The sequence below is a fragment of the Salminus brasiliensis genome, chromosome 11 (genome assembly GCF_030463535.1).
Source record: "Salminus brasiliensis chromosome 11, fSalBra1.hap2, whole genome shotgun sequence".
NCBI lineage: Eukaryota > Metazoa > Chordata > Actinopteri > Characiformes > Bryconidae > Salminus > Salminus brasiliensis.
Genome location: NC_132888.1, coordinates 14,127,977 through 14,143,474, shown reverse-complemented (window position 1 = coordinate 14,143,474; position 15,498 = coordinate 14,127,977). Strand labels below are relative to the sequence as shown.

Sequence of the window (15,498 nt, the reverse complement as noted above, 5' to 3'; positions counted from 1 at the left end):
CCATGCTTGTCCTTTCCCCCTTTTGTTACTCTTCTGGTTTAGTTTGATATTACCCTAGCCTCTCTTAAGCTTTTTCCCTAGCCTGTCTGTCCCTTCTGAGCACTGCTCAGTTACCTTGGTTTTCCCTAACCTGCATTTGTTTTACCCCTAGTTACCAGCTTGGTATTCTTTCCAGTTCCCTGGTTTATTTTTGCACAGTCCTGCTTTGTTTGTCACGTTGAGTTTTGTTTATAGTTCTGTCCTTTAGATTGCTGCACCCCTGTGTTATCATGTCTTGTTTAGATTCCCTGTTTTGTGTTATCCTGTCCTGAGTCCAACTCAATCAGAATCAAACTGACAGACTGACGACATAAGCCCACCAGACCAAAAATCTGTCACCTGTTACTGAATAGTGTGACCAAATATATCCACCATTATAACAAACTGCTGCAGGTTCTGGATATAGGCAACATCAATGTTCAGCCACTCTTGCTTCAAATAATTGTGCAGTTTGGCCAGATTTCATGGAAGCCTTCCCTGGTGTTTTACTCGTTCATTTCCTGTAAACTGGAATTTTTGCCACTGCTGGTAGACCGGTATGACCGTACACTAGGACACACCTGCAGATTCAGCCCAAATAATAAGGTGCTAATGATGCATTGGTCATTGTGCTTACCGCATTCTTCTTCTTGCACAATAATTATTGCAATCTGCTCACAGACTCGTCTTCACCTCCGACAGAGCAGACAAGAGAACAAAACAGCATGACTGGCTAATATCAGCGTCTTTTGTAAAATACATACAAACAATGGCCAATATTGAGGTAAAAGCATGATCAAGGACATTAAACATGATGTCCATATATATTGTATAATTGATGATAAGTCGATAACAATTACTGTGACAGCATACAATTTAGCCATGTTCCAGTATAAAAATCAACTCAGTCAATATCAGTCTTTTGAACTTAAACTTTAAAAGCTTCACTTGTGGAAAAAAAGACCAATCTTTGCGCATCTGCAGCAACATAGCCCCAAGAGAACACAACTGACTATATCTAGAGGCAGAGACAAAAGTCATTCATTCACTGTTGGGCAGCAGTACAGTATAAATGGTTTGTGATGTTAATGTAAGAAATGCATGTTCTCACAGTAATATAGATATGCAATGATGTATATATTGATTTATATATGATTTCATATAAAAGAACTAATGTAAAAAATTATTTAATATACAACAGATATTACTGTTATTAACATTCAAAGAGTATGAAAGTTATGATCGTGGTTGTATCAAAAACTGGAATAGTGATATAAGTCCAGTCATAATTACTGGTGGCAATACTGAAACATCTTGCTACTTTAGTTTTTTGTAGTGAGCATGTATTTTTGACTGTACCATGGCGTTGACCAACTCTCAAGCTCTGCCTATAGGAAATATTTCTTTCACCACTTTCCAGCTGAATGGTTTCTATTCTTTGGGAGAATGGCGACGCTTTCTGTTCATCCCATATTTCCTAATGTTTTTATTGTGCGTCATCGCAAACTCCATTCTGATCTTTTTAATTATATCCCAGAGATCTCTGCACTCTCCAATGTTTGTATTAATTGGTGTAATGGCTGTTGTGGACCTGCTAATGCCAATGTTTGTTGTACCAAACATGCTGCTTAGCTTTTTATTTGACTGGAATCAGATTTCACTGTTGGGCTGTTTAATGCAGATATTTTGGGTTCAGGTTTTTGGTGCATTTCAGTCTACTTTACTGCTGTGGATGGCTCTGGATCGATTCTTTGCTATATGCAGACCTCTTTCCTATCACAAACACATGCAAATAACTAACTTTCTAAAGTTTGTTATTGTGCCAGTGATTAGAAACCTGCTTATAAATATCATCATGGTCTCTTTGGCAGGGAAATTGCATTTTTGTATGAAAAATGAGATAGATCACTGTTTTTGTGAGCACATGGGATTGGTCCAGCTAGCCTGTCAAAATACATCTATTAATAGTGTACTAGGACTTACAGCTACTTTAATAATAACAACTGCAGATTTTATTTTTATTACTGTATCTTATGCAATAATATTTACTTCTGTCATAAAATCAGGAAAGTCCAGCTCGAAGGCCATCAACACTTGTGTTACGCACATAATTGTCATCACATTTAGTTTAGTTTTAGTCTTGACAGCTTTTCTGTCATACAGACTTGGAACTAATGCTTCCTCCAATATCCGTATTTTTATAAGCACAATGTATGCACTTTTCCCAAGCTGCTTCAACCCAATTATTTATGGAGTGAGAACAAAAGAAATCAGACTGCAGTTTTTAAAATATTTTAATAGAGTGAAGGTGTTTTCACAGTAAGCTGGTGATGTAAAAACTACCTAATAATAAAGTAATGCACATTATGTACATTAACTACTTAATGTGTCCTGAAATGTAGACTCTCCACTGGTGATACAAGGTTGTTTAATGACTTGAAATATTACATTCCTGAATAGATATGGCAAATATATGCTTAAGCTACTGTATATGTTCAAAGTCATTTGAAAATTATACTGCTGTATTTGTGCTGCATCGCTGTCATTTATGTCAATGTTAATGTATCCCGCATTATGTAGCGTACCTGCTGCTGCTGCTGTTTTTTTTTTAGGCCAGTGCACTTGAATTAAGGAGTTGATTATTTAATTTTAAACTTGTGAGCTTCTGCAGTACAGGGGTGAATTCACCCCATTATAAACCCCTGGTCTAAGTTAGAGGTCAGCACAAGGTGAAGAGGTAGTGACCATAAGACATGATCCACATATTAATTGCTGCACAGGATCAAGTTGGCAGTACCATGATCATAGTGGGCAAACCGCCAACAGGCTGCAGGTTACAGTAAGCGGATAATGAAATAGGTGGGCTTGGGTGGCTAGATCATTGGCTTTTTGTGTAAGCAGACCTGAAGAAAATAGGCATGTGCTGCAGAGAAGAGTACATTTAATCAAACTCGTTTTTTAACATGATGCATGAACATAATGATACTATGATAATTATATACAGTAGCAATTACTTGTGCACTAAGTTGATGCATTTTTATAAACCCCTGCAAGTCATCTTGATGCACTGTTTGTATGTAGTGAACTGGGTATCTAAAATTAACATACTAGGGCTTACAGGTACTTTGTTTAATATAGGTATCTTATTTAATAATATTCACCTCTGTCATGAAATCTAGGAAGTCCAGCTTGAAGGCTATCGACATTTGTATTACCCATATAACCGTCCTCATATTTGGTTTATTGTGTTAGTGTTAGGCCTTTCTGGCATATAGAGCTAAAAATAGCTGTATTTTTATAAGCACAATGTACATAGTGTTCCCATGTTGTTTTAACCCAATTATTTATGGAGTGAGAACTAAAGAAATGAGTGCAGTTTTTTAAATAATTATTATTCAACAGTAATCTGGTGATGTTACTTTGAATAAAGTAGGCATGGCATAATAGCTATTACATGTGTCTTTAAACTTATGACTCTCCTCTATTGATGGAGGTTGTGTAGTATTACTTCTGTGTACAGTTATGACATGCATTTGCGACTGTATGTTTACAGTAATAAAAATTATGTTGATGTGTATGTTCTTTGCCTGTTATATGTATGTTTGTCAATGTTAAGTCTTGTTCAAGGACAAGTGTGCAACAAAGAGGTGCTACTTAGTACTTAGAATGCAGGTTGCAGACTTTGGGCTCTTTTACTTTTTTATTATTTTAAACATCATTTATAAATGATGGAAAATATAAAACATCTTGCTTAAAACATAAGATGTTTTATCTTTGACTTTATATATATATTTTTGGAAACCATGTCATCTTTTACTCGCTTTTGCATGCCACTTTATTTAAGTCCAGGTATGAATTCTTTATTACACAAATAAGTTTATTGATAAACAGATTTATTTATTCATTCTGACATTTCATATGTATGCCCACATTTTGACTTCCTTTGACCTTGTGATTGCTTGAGAATGTTACAGATATTGTGCCCTGTAAAAAAAAATATTTAAATAATTTTTAAAAATCTAATATTCCACAATTTAGCAGTTTTAACGGGCACAGGTAATTTAACGATTTGGGAACTCCTTTATTATTGGGGCACTGCAAGAGTAAATGCAAAAAGCAAATGTCTATGACTCTCAGATCTGTATAAACATGTCCTGATGTTCATACATGATCTAATATTTGAAATTAGTTCAACTGTTTGAATCTCAGAACAAAAGGTAGCATGCAGTGACCAATTTCTAACATGGGCTACACTTTAGCAACATTAGATCCTTCAGCATGTAGTTCTACATACATTCTATGCATATCTGGTAGTGATAGAAATGTATGGTGGTGAAAAACAAGAAACAAAAAGACAGATACTTTATAGGGTTTGATGTGTAGTATGGGACTGAAATAAAACTTAGTTATATATTGCGTCAGTAACTGAACTTATGACCAGTTCTGCCCTGTTAAATGATTAAGAATGTTATACTTTAAGACAAGGTTTTTCAATTTCAGTCCTATGTTTGAATAAGGAAACCACAAAGCTATGCACTGTACCTCTCTTTTTTTGCCTTCTGCATATATGGAGCCAGGAAACCATCTGATGGGCTATCTATATATGTGGCCAGAATTTCACACCATTTAGTACATGACTAGAATTGATGGCAACGTTTGAGAACACCACTGTCTCTTTATGGCAGTTTTATCTTTGATTCCCTTGAGGTCAGGTCCAAAATTCTAGCTTTACTATGGCAACTATTAAATCTGTTATGTCTTCCCCTGTCATCAAGACACAGCTATGATGGTTGTCAGATGACTGGGGCACTGTTCAGGGTTTGAACTATCATTGAATATCTTGATATGGCCAGTGCTTAAACTTTTCCGCCATTTGCGAGTCCCAGGCACTGGAATTTCTAATCAGCTTACTGAAAGCATACAAACATGCAAAACTGCCATGGCAGGGATTGCTCCATGTCTTTTAAACTGAAACTTGCCTAAAGAAAGGCTTTTATTAGACAAAGCATAGAACATGCATAGCAACCTATAGGAATGCAACAACCCCAAGAGAACATAACTGGGTACATAAAGAGGCAGAGACAAATGCCAGCTTTTCATCAGCTATTGGGCAGCAGTACAGTGTAAATGCTTTGTGACTGTGCAAAGAGAAGTTAATCATTCTTAGCAGTATGCACCATTTATTTTAAATTGTTTATGTAAGAAATACATTTTCACATCAATGTAGATATGCAATTATTGATATATTTTTTTTATATAAAAGAGACTAATGTAAATGTAATTTAATATACAACAGATTTTACTGTCATTGACATTCAAAGAGCATTATGATAGTGGTTGTTGCAAAAACTGGAATAGTGAAATAAGTCCAGCTGTAATTACTGGTGGCAATACTGAAACATCTTGCTATTTTAGTTTGTTGTAGTGAGCATGTCTTTATCATGGTACTGACCACCATTCAAGGTCTTCCTTTAGGAAATATTTCTTTCACAACTTTCCAGCTGAATGGTTTCTATTCTTTGGGAGAATGGCGACGCTTTCTGTTCATCCCATATTTCCTAATGATTTTATTGTGCGCCATTGCAAACTCCATTCTGATCTTTTTAATCATATCCCAAAGAGCTCTGCACTCTCCGATGTTTGTATTAATTGGTGTAATGGCTGTTCTGGACCTGCTAATGCCAATGTTTGTTGTACCAAACATGCTGCTTAGCTTTTTATTTGACTGGAATCAGATTTCACTGTGGGGCTGTTTAATGCAGATATTTTGGATTCAGTTTGTTGGCACATTTCAGTCTACTTTACTGCTGTGGATGGCTCTGGATCGATTCTTTGCTATATGCAGACCCCTTTCCTATCACAAACACATGCAAATAGCCAACTTTCTAAAGTTTGTTATTGCGCCAGTGATTAGAAACCTGCTTATAAATATTACATTGGTCTCTTTGGCTGGAAAATTGCATTTTTGTATGAAGAATGAGATAGATCACTGTTTTTGTGAGCACATGGGATTGGTCCAGCTAGCATGTCAAGATACAACTGTTAATAACATACTTGGACTTTCAGGTCCTTTTCTAATAACAACTGCAGATTTTATTTTTATTGCTGTATCTTATGCAATAATATTTACCTCTGTCTTAAAATCAGGGAAGTCCAGCTTGAAGGCCATCAACACTTGCATTACCCATATAATCGTCCTTACATTTAGTTTAGTGTTAGTGTTAACTGCTTTTGTGTCATATAGAACTAGAAATAATTTTTCTCCCAACATCCGTATATTTTTTAGTACAATGTATGTACTTTTTCCAAGCTGTTTCAACCCAATAATCTATGGTGTGAGAACAAAGGAAATAAGACTGCAGTTTTTTAAATTATTTAATCGTGTGAAGGTGTTTTCACAGTAATCCATTGGTGTGAAAAACAATTTACAATCGAGTAGGCATGTATAATGAACTACCACTCCTCAGTGAATGACCGGTTGTTTACTGAGTTATACAATATATAGATATATGCATGCTGCTGTTTATGAAATAAAAAATGCTGGTGTGTATGTGCCATATCTTCATTATATCTGTCAATGTCTTCCATGTCCTACACTGTATTTAACAGCTACTACTACTACTAATAATAATAATAATAGTAATAATAAAAGCAATAATAATAATGTCAACATTATTAACACTATCAATCTTAAGGAGTGTTTTATTTAAACTTTCACATGTTTAAATACTTGAGAACACAATTTCAAAACTTACAGAATATTTTCATACAAGGAAAACAGTGTTATCTCAGTATTTAATAATACATTTGGTTGCAGCTTATTTCTGTACTATAAGACAGATTTCTGTAGCTATAAGACAGTCCTCTGCTTTTAAAAAGAAAAATAATTGTTAAAATGTGAATGAATGAGAATAACCAAGTAACATAATGTGCTTAATCACAATTACTATAATAAATGTTTTATAGCCATAAATGTTATTGTGCTGAGTTGCACAAAATTGTGTCTTGCTGTCCATCCTTTTCCAGACCCATGGCCTGAACCAGAGGTCAACACAAGTGTTGGGACAGTGCATGTGGGTATCGTAAGATCCACAGAGTACATAACCAACAGGCTGTGGGTTACAAGCAAGCACTGAGAGGGGAGGGCTGGGTGGCTGGATCGTTGGCTTTTTTTGAAAGTAGACCTGAAGAGAATAGGCATGTGCTGCCGAGAATACATTGTCAGACTTCTTTTTACATGATGCATGATCATAATGACGCAAAATTTTAAAATGCATTCTAACAACAAACTTGATGCAGTGTTTGTATATAGTAAACTTGTCTGGGACTCATGTGAAAGGCTTAAAGATGAAAACAATAATGAGAAAGGCAAAACATGAGCAAGTCTGCTCAAAAGGTCGCCCAAGACAACGCTGCTAGATGCTGGCAGGTCATGGCAAGGGTAACAATAGTTTATGCAAACATGAGCAGGCAGGAACAATGCTGGAGTGTTTGGGCGCAGGTAGGCGTAGGTATGTTCTTGAAGGGTCTTTTGTCTTAAAATGGGAGTTGTGATTTGCCTTGTTTGTAGTCCTACAAGCAGTTCTTTCAGATGTCTTTTTCATCTTCAGAAATAATTTACTGGCACTATGCCTTGGGGAACATTAACATTTAACAATCCTAGTAATCGTAATTTTGACACTGTACAAAAACATAAATTTCTGTAGCCATTAAAACATTTTATGGAAAAACAAAACAATGGAGAAAAAACACAACCTCAGTCAATTAAAAGCCTTATTGGATAGGGAAAAATGATATTGATATGATAATGATATTAAACAGCACATTTGGAGAATGGCACTTCAGTAGTACGTCAATGCCACTTCAACACAAAATAGCCCCAAGAGACACACAAATGGATTTATATATGGAGACAGAAACAAACTTTACAATAAGCAATAGTTCATCTGTGCTCTGGGGAACATAAAATGTTTTTCACACTTTGTAGTAGTTTTTGTAGTTTAATTTCAGACTAGAAATCCAAACCTTTGAATTATAAAAGGAATAAAGGGCATCACAGCAATCTGGCTCAGCGGTTAGAGCGCCGGGTTATCAATAACAGGGTTGTGGGTTTGATTCCTGGGCTTGGCAAGCTGCCACTGTTGGCACGTGTGTGTGTGTGTGTGTGTGTGTGTGTGTGTGTGTGTGTGTGTGTGTGTGTGTGTGTGTTCACTACCAGAGATGGGTTAAATGCGGAGAACACATTTCGCTGTGCAGTGCACACTGTACAGTGACAAATACATGCACCTTTACCTTAACAGAACTGACTCTCATTTACATTCAATTAATTGGAGTAGTTGTATCAAAAACTGGAATATTGAAATGAGTCCATGTGCAGTTATTGGTATCAAAACAACATCTTGCTGTTGTAGTTTGTTTCATTGAGCTTTTTGACTGTGCCATGGGGTTGAGCACCGTGCAAGATCTTACTGCAGAAAATATTTCATTCCTAATGTTTTTATTGTGTACTACTGCAAACTCTATTCTGATATTTTTAATTATATCCCAGAGAACAGAGATGTTTGTATTAATTGGTCTATTGGCTGTTGTGGACCTGTGTATTCCAGTTGTTTTTGTACCAAACATGCTGCTTATTTTTTTATTTGACTGGAATCAGATTTCTCTCGTGGGCTGTTTAATGCAAATATTTTAGATTCAATTTGTTGGCACTTTACAGTCTACTGCTGTGGATGTGTCTGGATCGTTTTTTTTTTTTTTTTGCTATATGCAGACCCCTTCTTATCACAAACACATGCAAATTGCCAACTTTGTAAAGTTCATTGTGTTGCCATTAATCAGAAATGTACTTCTAAATATCATCATGGTCTTATTGGCTGGAAAATTACTTTTTTGTATGAAAAATGAGATAGATCACTGTTTTTGTGAGCACATGGGTTTGGTCCAGCTAGCATGTGGAGATACATCTGTTAATAACATAGTAGGACTTACAACTGCTTTTCTAATCCCAACTGTAGATTTTATGTTTATTGCTGTATCCTATGTAATAATATTTACCTCTGTCATAGGAAGAATATCAGGGAAATATAGCTTGAAGGCCATCACGCACATAATTGTCATCACATTTACTTTAGTGTTAGTCTTGATTAGTATAGGTCAGTGATAGATTAGTTAGGTCAGTGATTAGTATAGAGGTGACAGCTACAGCAGCTTTTGAGGGTGTAGGAGAACTTGCAGTAGCAGATCAAACAGAAGACAGAAACTATTTAAATTTAGGGACTGTCTTAAATGCACCATTCTGTATGAATGTAACACAGTTGCCTGAATTAACCGATCAACTGAGTTACGTATTTGAGATGACACTTCTGAGGCTGAGAATGTTCTTACAATGTGTTATATATTTAGTATTTTTGAGAATTATGGCAGATATTCAAACAATGGTGCAGAGAAGAACCTTTTTAATAATACATTCTGTGAGTACAGCACTTCTGTGTTTCACATAACTCACTTGGAAAGAAATTGCATCCTCTGCTGGACAACTGATATAACTCCCCTTAAAAATTATATTTATATATATATTATATATATATATATATATATATATATATATATACAGTGAGGAAAATAAGTATTTGAACACCCTGCGACTTTGCAAGTTCTCCCACTCTCCCACTGAATTTTTCATCTTACGTGCATGCCCACTGTGAGAGACATAATCAACAAAAAAATCCGGAAATCACAATGTATGATTTTTTTTTTTATCATTTATTTGTGTGTTACTGCTGCAAATAAGTATTTAAACACCTGTGAAAAACAATGTTAATATAATTACAGAGGTCAAACGTTTCCTGTAGTTTTTCACCAGCTTTGCACACACTAAAGCAGGGATTTTGGCCTATTCCTCCACACAGATCTTCTCCAGATCAGCCAGGTTTCTGGGCTGTCGCTGAGAAACACAGAGTTTGGGTTTAGGTCTGGAGACTGGCTAGGCCACTCCAGAACCTTGATATGCTTCTTACGGAGCCACTCCTTGGCTATCCTGGCTGTGTGCTTGGGTCATTGTCATGTTGAAAGACCCAGCCACGACCCATCTTCAGTGCTCTAACTGAGGGAAGGAGGTTGTTCCCCAAAATCTCGCAATACATGGCCCCGGTCATCCTCTCCTTAATACAATGCAGTTGTCTTGTCCCATGTGCAGAAAGACACCCCCAAAGCATGATGCTTCCACCACCATGCTTCACAGTAGGGATGGTGTTTTTGGGATGGTACTCATCATTCTTCGTCCTTCAAACACAGCGAGTTAAATTAAGACCAAAAAGTTCTATTTTGGTCTCATCTGACCACAGAACTTTCTCCCATGACTCCTCTGGATCATCCAAATGGTCATGGGCAAACTTAAGACTGGATGTGTGCTGATTTAAGCAGGGGAACCTTCCGTGCCATGCATGACTTTAACCTATGACATCTTAGTGTATTACCCACAGTAACCTTGGAAACAGTGGTGCCAGCTCACTTCAGGTCATTGACCAGCTCCTCCCATGTAGTTCTGGGCTGATTCTTCACCTTTCTTAGGATCATTGATACGTCACGAGGTGAGATCTTGCATGGAGCTCCAGTCCGAGGGTCAGTCATGTTTAGCTTCTTTCATTTTCTAATAATTGCTCCAACAGTTGATCTTTTTTCACCAAGCTGCTTGGCAATTGCCCCGTAGCCCTTTCCAGCCTTGTGGAGAATCCTGATGATTGCCATTTTGCCACATGGAAACCCTGGACACTGACATTTGTAATCAGCTTACTTAGATCATATACTCTGCCTAACAACCATAGAAAGTACAGCTTCATGTTCCAATAAAAAAAACAAAACCTTAATATCAATAAATAAATAAATCGTATGCCAAATCTGAAATTTTAGAAGCCTCGTTTGTGAAGAATGACTCATATTCGAGGACAACATATGGGTAGCATGGCATTTCAAGTCTAGTCTCAGAGATCACTCAAAAACCTGTAGGAATACAACATAGCCCCAAGAGAACACAACTGCGTGTATATAGAGGCAAAGACAAATTTTAGGCTTTACTCAGATGTGAAGCAATACATGATCAGTTTTATGTACATAGTTGTGTAGACTGTAGTTTTTTAGACCGCTTTTTGCAGTATTATACCAGAATAGAATTACAAATCTTTAGCAAAAGCATCTAGATATGAAGAGATATGGGATATAAAAAATATATGTAATATTAACAGAGACCTTTGTCACTGACATTCAAAAACAAGAATTCTAAAATTAATCCATTTGTAATTAACAATACAATATTATCTTATAGTCTGTTGTTGTGAGCATATCGTTTTGACTGTGCCATGGTGTTGAGCACTATGCAAGATCTTTTTGCAGGAAATGTTTCTTTCACAACTTTCCAGCTGAATGGTTTCTATTCTTTGGGAGAATGGCGTCACTTTCTGTTCATTCCATATTTCTTAATGTTTTTATTGTGTACCACAGCAAACTCTATTCTGATATTTTTAATTATATCCCGGAAAGCACTGCACTCGCCAATGTTTATGTTAATTTGTGTAATGGCTGTTCTAGACCTGCTAATGCCAATGTTTGCTGTACCAAACATGCTGCTTAGCTTTTTATTTGACTGGAATCAGATTTCTCTTGTGGGCTGTTTAATGCAGATATTTTGTATTCAGTTTGTCGGTACATTTCAGTCTACTTTACTGCTGTGGATGGCTTTGGATCGGTTCTTTGCTATATGCAGACCACTTTCTTATCACAAACACATGCAAATATCCAACTTTCTAAAGTTTGTTATTGTGCCAGTGATTAGAAATGGGCTCTTGAATATTGCTTTGGTCGCTTTGGCTGGAAAATTGCATTTCTGTATAAAAAATGAGATAGATCACTGTTTTTGTGAGCACATGGGATTGGTCCAGCTGGCATGTCAAGATACATCTATTAATAACATAGTAGGACTTTCAGTTGCTTTTCTGATTCCAACTGCAGATTTTATTTTTATTACCATATCTTATGTAATAATATTTGCTTCCGTCATTAAATCAGGAAAGTCCAGCTCAAAAGCCATGAACACGTGTGTTACGCATATAATCGTTCTTACATTTAGTTTAGTGTTTGTCTTGACAGCTTTTTTATCATATAGAACTAGTAATAATGTTTCTCCCAATAGCCGTATTTTTATAAGCACAATGTACATACTTTTTCCATGCTGTTTCAACCCAATTATTTATGGAGTGAGAACAAAGGAAATCAGAGTGCAGTTTTTAAAATTATTTAACCATGAGAAAGTTTTTTCACAGTAAGCTTGTGATGTAAAAACAATTTATAATAAAGTAAGTATACATAAGTAACTACTACATGTGTCCTGTTTAGACTCTTCTCTTTGGATGGCAAGTTGTTTATTATTATGGCTCTCACATGCTGCTAAAGATATAATGTATGTGCTAATGTATATGCTCAAATTATTTAAAAAAATATGCTGCAGTAAATGTGCTGTATATGTCTGTCATTTAAATTTGTCAATGCACTGTGAAAATTGACTGCTACTGCTGTTTGCATGCACTGAATTTAAGGTGCTTAACCGATCCATTTATTTAACAAGTACTTGAATTGAATTAAGGAAGTATGTTATTTAATTTAAACTTGGAGCATCCATAGTACAGGGTTGAATCCACCCTGTTAGACAAATGGCCTAAACTAGAGAACACAAGGTGAGGAGGGAGTGCAAAATGGATCAAGTTTGCTGTGTTATTGTCATTGTGGGCAAACAGCCAACATATTGTGGGTTTCAGCGAGCAGATAATGAGAGGGGTGGGCTTGGGTGGCTGGATTATTGGCTGTTCGCAGAAGCAGGCCTGAATAAAATAGGCATGTGCTCCTGAGAAGAATACATTCAACCAAACTCGTTTTAACATGATGCATGAACATAATAAAGCAATATGGACACCTGTTCACAGTATTGGGACACCTGTTCAATTATAGTTTTTTCCCCAAATCCAGGGTATTAAAAAATAGTTTATTCTGCTTTTGTTGGAGTAACTGTTTCTATTTTTCAGGAAAGGCTTTCTACTAGATTTTGAAGCATTGCTGTGAGTAATTGATTGCATTCAGCGACAAGCATTAGTGAGGTCAGGATTTTGAATGGTTATCACCCTACTTCATCCCTAGAACCCCAACTCTTCTCAAAAGTATTGAATGGCGCTCCAACACAATTGTTTTTTTTTTATCTCAGCCACAGTCATGTTACATTATAGAATTTTTTTTATATTACATGATTTTTTTTTTTTTTTACAGTATTTTATGCTATATTTTTTGCCCATGCTTGTAAGTGATTTCGTGACTATTAGAGCATTCAGAAAATGGCCAGTATGGCTGCCACTATTATAACCTAGCCTAGCTCTTAGCGGCGATTGCCAGGTATAGGTCTTATATATATATATATATATATATTCACCACAAACTTTCCGTTGTTCTGAATGGGGAAAGTAAGTAAAATATGGATTTCAAAAATATGTGAAGTTAAAGAAGACATTGAACATTACTTAATTTTTAATTTCTGTGAACTCCTATTTTAAGGTTTATCCACAAATTCCGGATGATGTTTAGATCTGGAGACTGTGAGGGTCATGGCAAAACCATCAGCTTGCACATCTTGAAGTAGTCCATTGTGAGTTTTGTGTTGAGGATCACTAGCCTGCTGTAGAAAGTTTACAATACATACTTTACATTTCTAAACAAGGGTTTTCTTCTGATAACTTTTCCATGAAGGTCATATTTGTACTACAATAGTGCACCACCACTGCCAAATCTTCCCTAAGGTATTCTGCATTAAAAAGGGGAATGGTAATCAGATTTCAGAATGGAAATTAATTTGCCCTCTACTTACTGTTTTCACATAAAGGTTTCTTGGTTTTCTAGACCTTAGCCTAACCTCCACTGTATTTAATTGCTATTTTTAATTAAATAAAATGATTTGCTGTATTTTAAGTCTTATCCTTTTATGTGGACAACAATTATTTTAATTTAAGTGCTTAAGAGTCCATGGCTACAGATTGTTGGGCCAAAGTTTTATGATACTACCACAGCCCTAAAAAGAGGAGTCAAATTTGTACTTTTTTCATTCTGAAAATTGTACAAAACAATCAGTCAATATCAAAAAGACTCTTTACAACTGAAACATTGCCTGCACTGCCAAAAGCCTACATGCCAAATCTATATAAACCAGTTTGGGGTATATATGGAGGCAGAGACAAATATCAAACTATAATCAGCTGTTTGGAAGCAGGGCAGGATAAATAATATGAGGCAGTACAAATAGCAATACTTCAGTGCATCTGTGTTCTAAAGGAAACATTTATATATTTTTTCCAGAACCTTTGCACAAAGCAGTGTATTTGTCCTTGGTTAATTTTGATTGTTTTTACTGTCATTAAATTTATTGGAAGACATCTTGAGTTGCTGTTTTCTTACTAAACAATATTCTTGCAATTTAATTTTAGACTAGAATTTCAAATCTTTTGTTTAAAAAATGTAATACGTGACTACACAGCACTCCTTATGAGAGTTGTCCTATCAAAAACATAGATATTGAAATTAGTTAATATGTAATTATTAGTAGCAAAACAAAATCTACTGGTCTACATTTTCAGGTTTTAAACCCTACAATTTGAGGTTTACATGTGTTTTTAAAAATATTTGTTTTAACTATCATGTATCTGAACATTTCTACAGTAACAAGTAGTCGATTCTCTGATAAAGCAACAAACCGGAAAAACGTTTGTTAAAAGAGAAGTGAAATAAAAACACTCGCCACCTTTCTTTATTAACATTGAGTCTGTGTGCTATAATTACATTTCACTGAACACATAAAAAATGTAAGGTATACTAATCATGAAAAAACATGCATGAAAAAACATGTTTACACTATACAATTACTAAGGTTTAATTTAATCACTTGTTTTGCTCCATAGGATAGTGAACCCTTGTGATAATTACACCATTAGTAAGGGGATGGGTCTTATACTAACAACAACTATGTTGTTAGAGCCTGGCCAATTAACAGCATGTGTCTGAACAATGTCTAGGGTCTTGAAACTCAACCAGGGCCAACATGTGCCATGCAGCAGTGTTTTGTAATTTCACTAATGAGCACTCCTGCATAACAATCAACTATTATTTAGACAACAATGATGTGGTGCATAGTTAAAACAAATGCATCATTTAGTAATAAGTAATAAGACCCAACTATCCATTTGTTGTTTCCCTTATAAAGATTTTAAATTGATGGTTCTAAAGCTGAATGGCATGAATATATGTATATTTAATGGCCATTTTGCTCCTGAATGTACATGAAACAAATGTCATTCTTTGTATGACCAGTTGTTATTTGTAACACACTTATGTTCCTTGTATTATTGAGTGGCTTTAGGATATTTGCCCATTTCAAAAAAAGCAAAACCTATCCCG

General features: G+C 35.7%; 3 protein-coding genes and 1 pseudogene across 3 annotated transcripts; all 4 read left to right on the top strand.

The window, feature by feature from the left end:
- The first annotated feature begins 1,378 nt into the window (after nt 1–1,378).
- LOC140565245 (olfactory receptor 52K1-like) lies at nt 1,379–2,341 on the top strand. Its single transcript, XM_072691083.1, has one exon. The coding sequence runs from the start codon at nt 1,379–1,381 to the stop codon at nt 2,339–2,341; it is 963 nt and encodes a 320-aa protein (XP_072547184.1).
- Nucleotides 2,342–5,459: 3,118 nt separating this feature from the next.
- On the top strand, nt 5,460–6,422 carry LOC140565224 (olfactory receptor 52K1-like). Its single transcript, XM_072691059.1, has one exon. The coding sequence runs from the start codon at nt 5,460–5,462 to the stop codon at nt 6,420–6,422; it is 963 nt and encodes a 320-aa protein (XP_072547160.1).
- A 2,036-nt stretch (nt 6,423–8,458) lies between these two features.
- On the top strand, nt 8,459–9,178 carry LOC140565718 (olfactory receptor 52K1-like; annotated as a pseudogene).
- Nucleotides 9,179–11,372: 2,194 nt separating this feature from the next.
- LOC140565243 (olfactory receptor 52K1-like) lies at nt 11,373–12,335 on the top strand. Its single transcript, XM_072691081.1, has one exon. It carries the CDS (start codon nt 11,373–11,375, stop codon nt 12,333–12,335), a length of 963 nt encoding a protein of 320 aa, XP_072547182.1.
- The last annotated feature ends 3,163 nt before the right edge of the window (nt 12,336–15,498 follow it).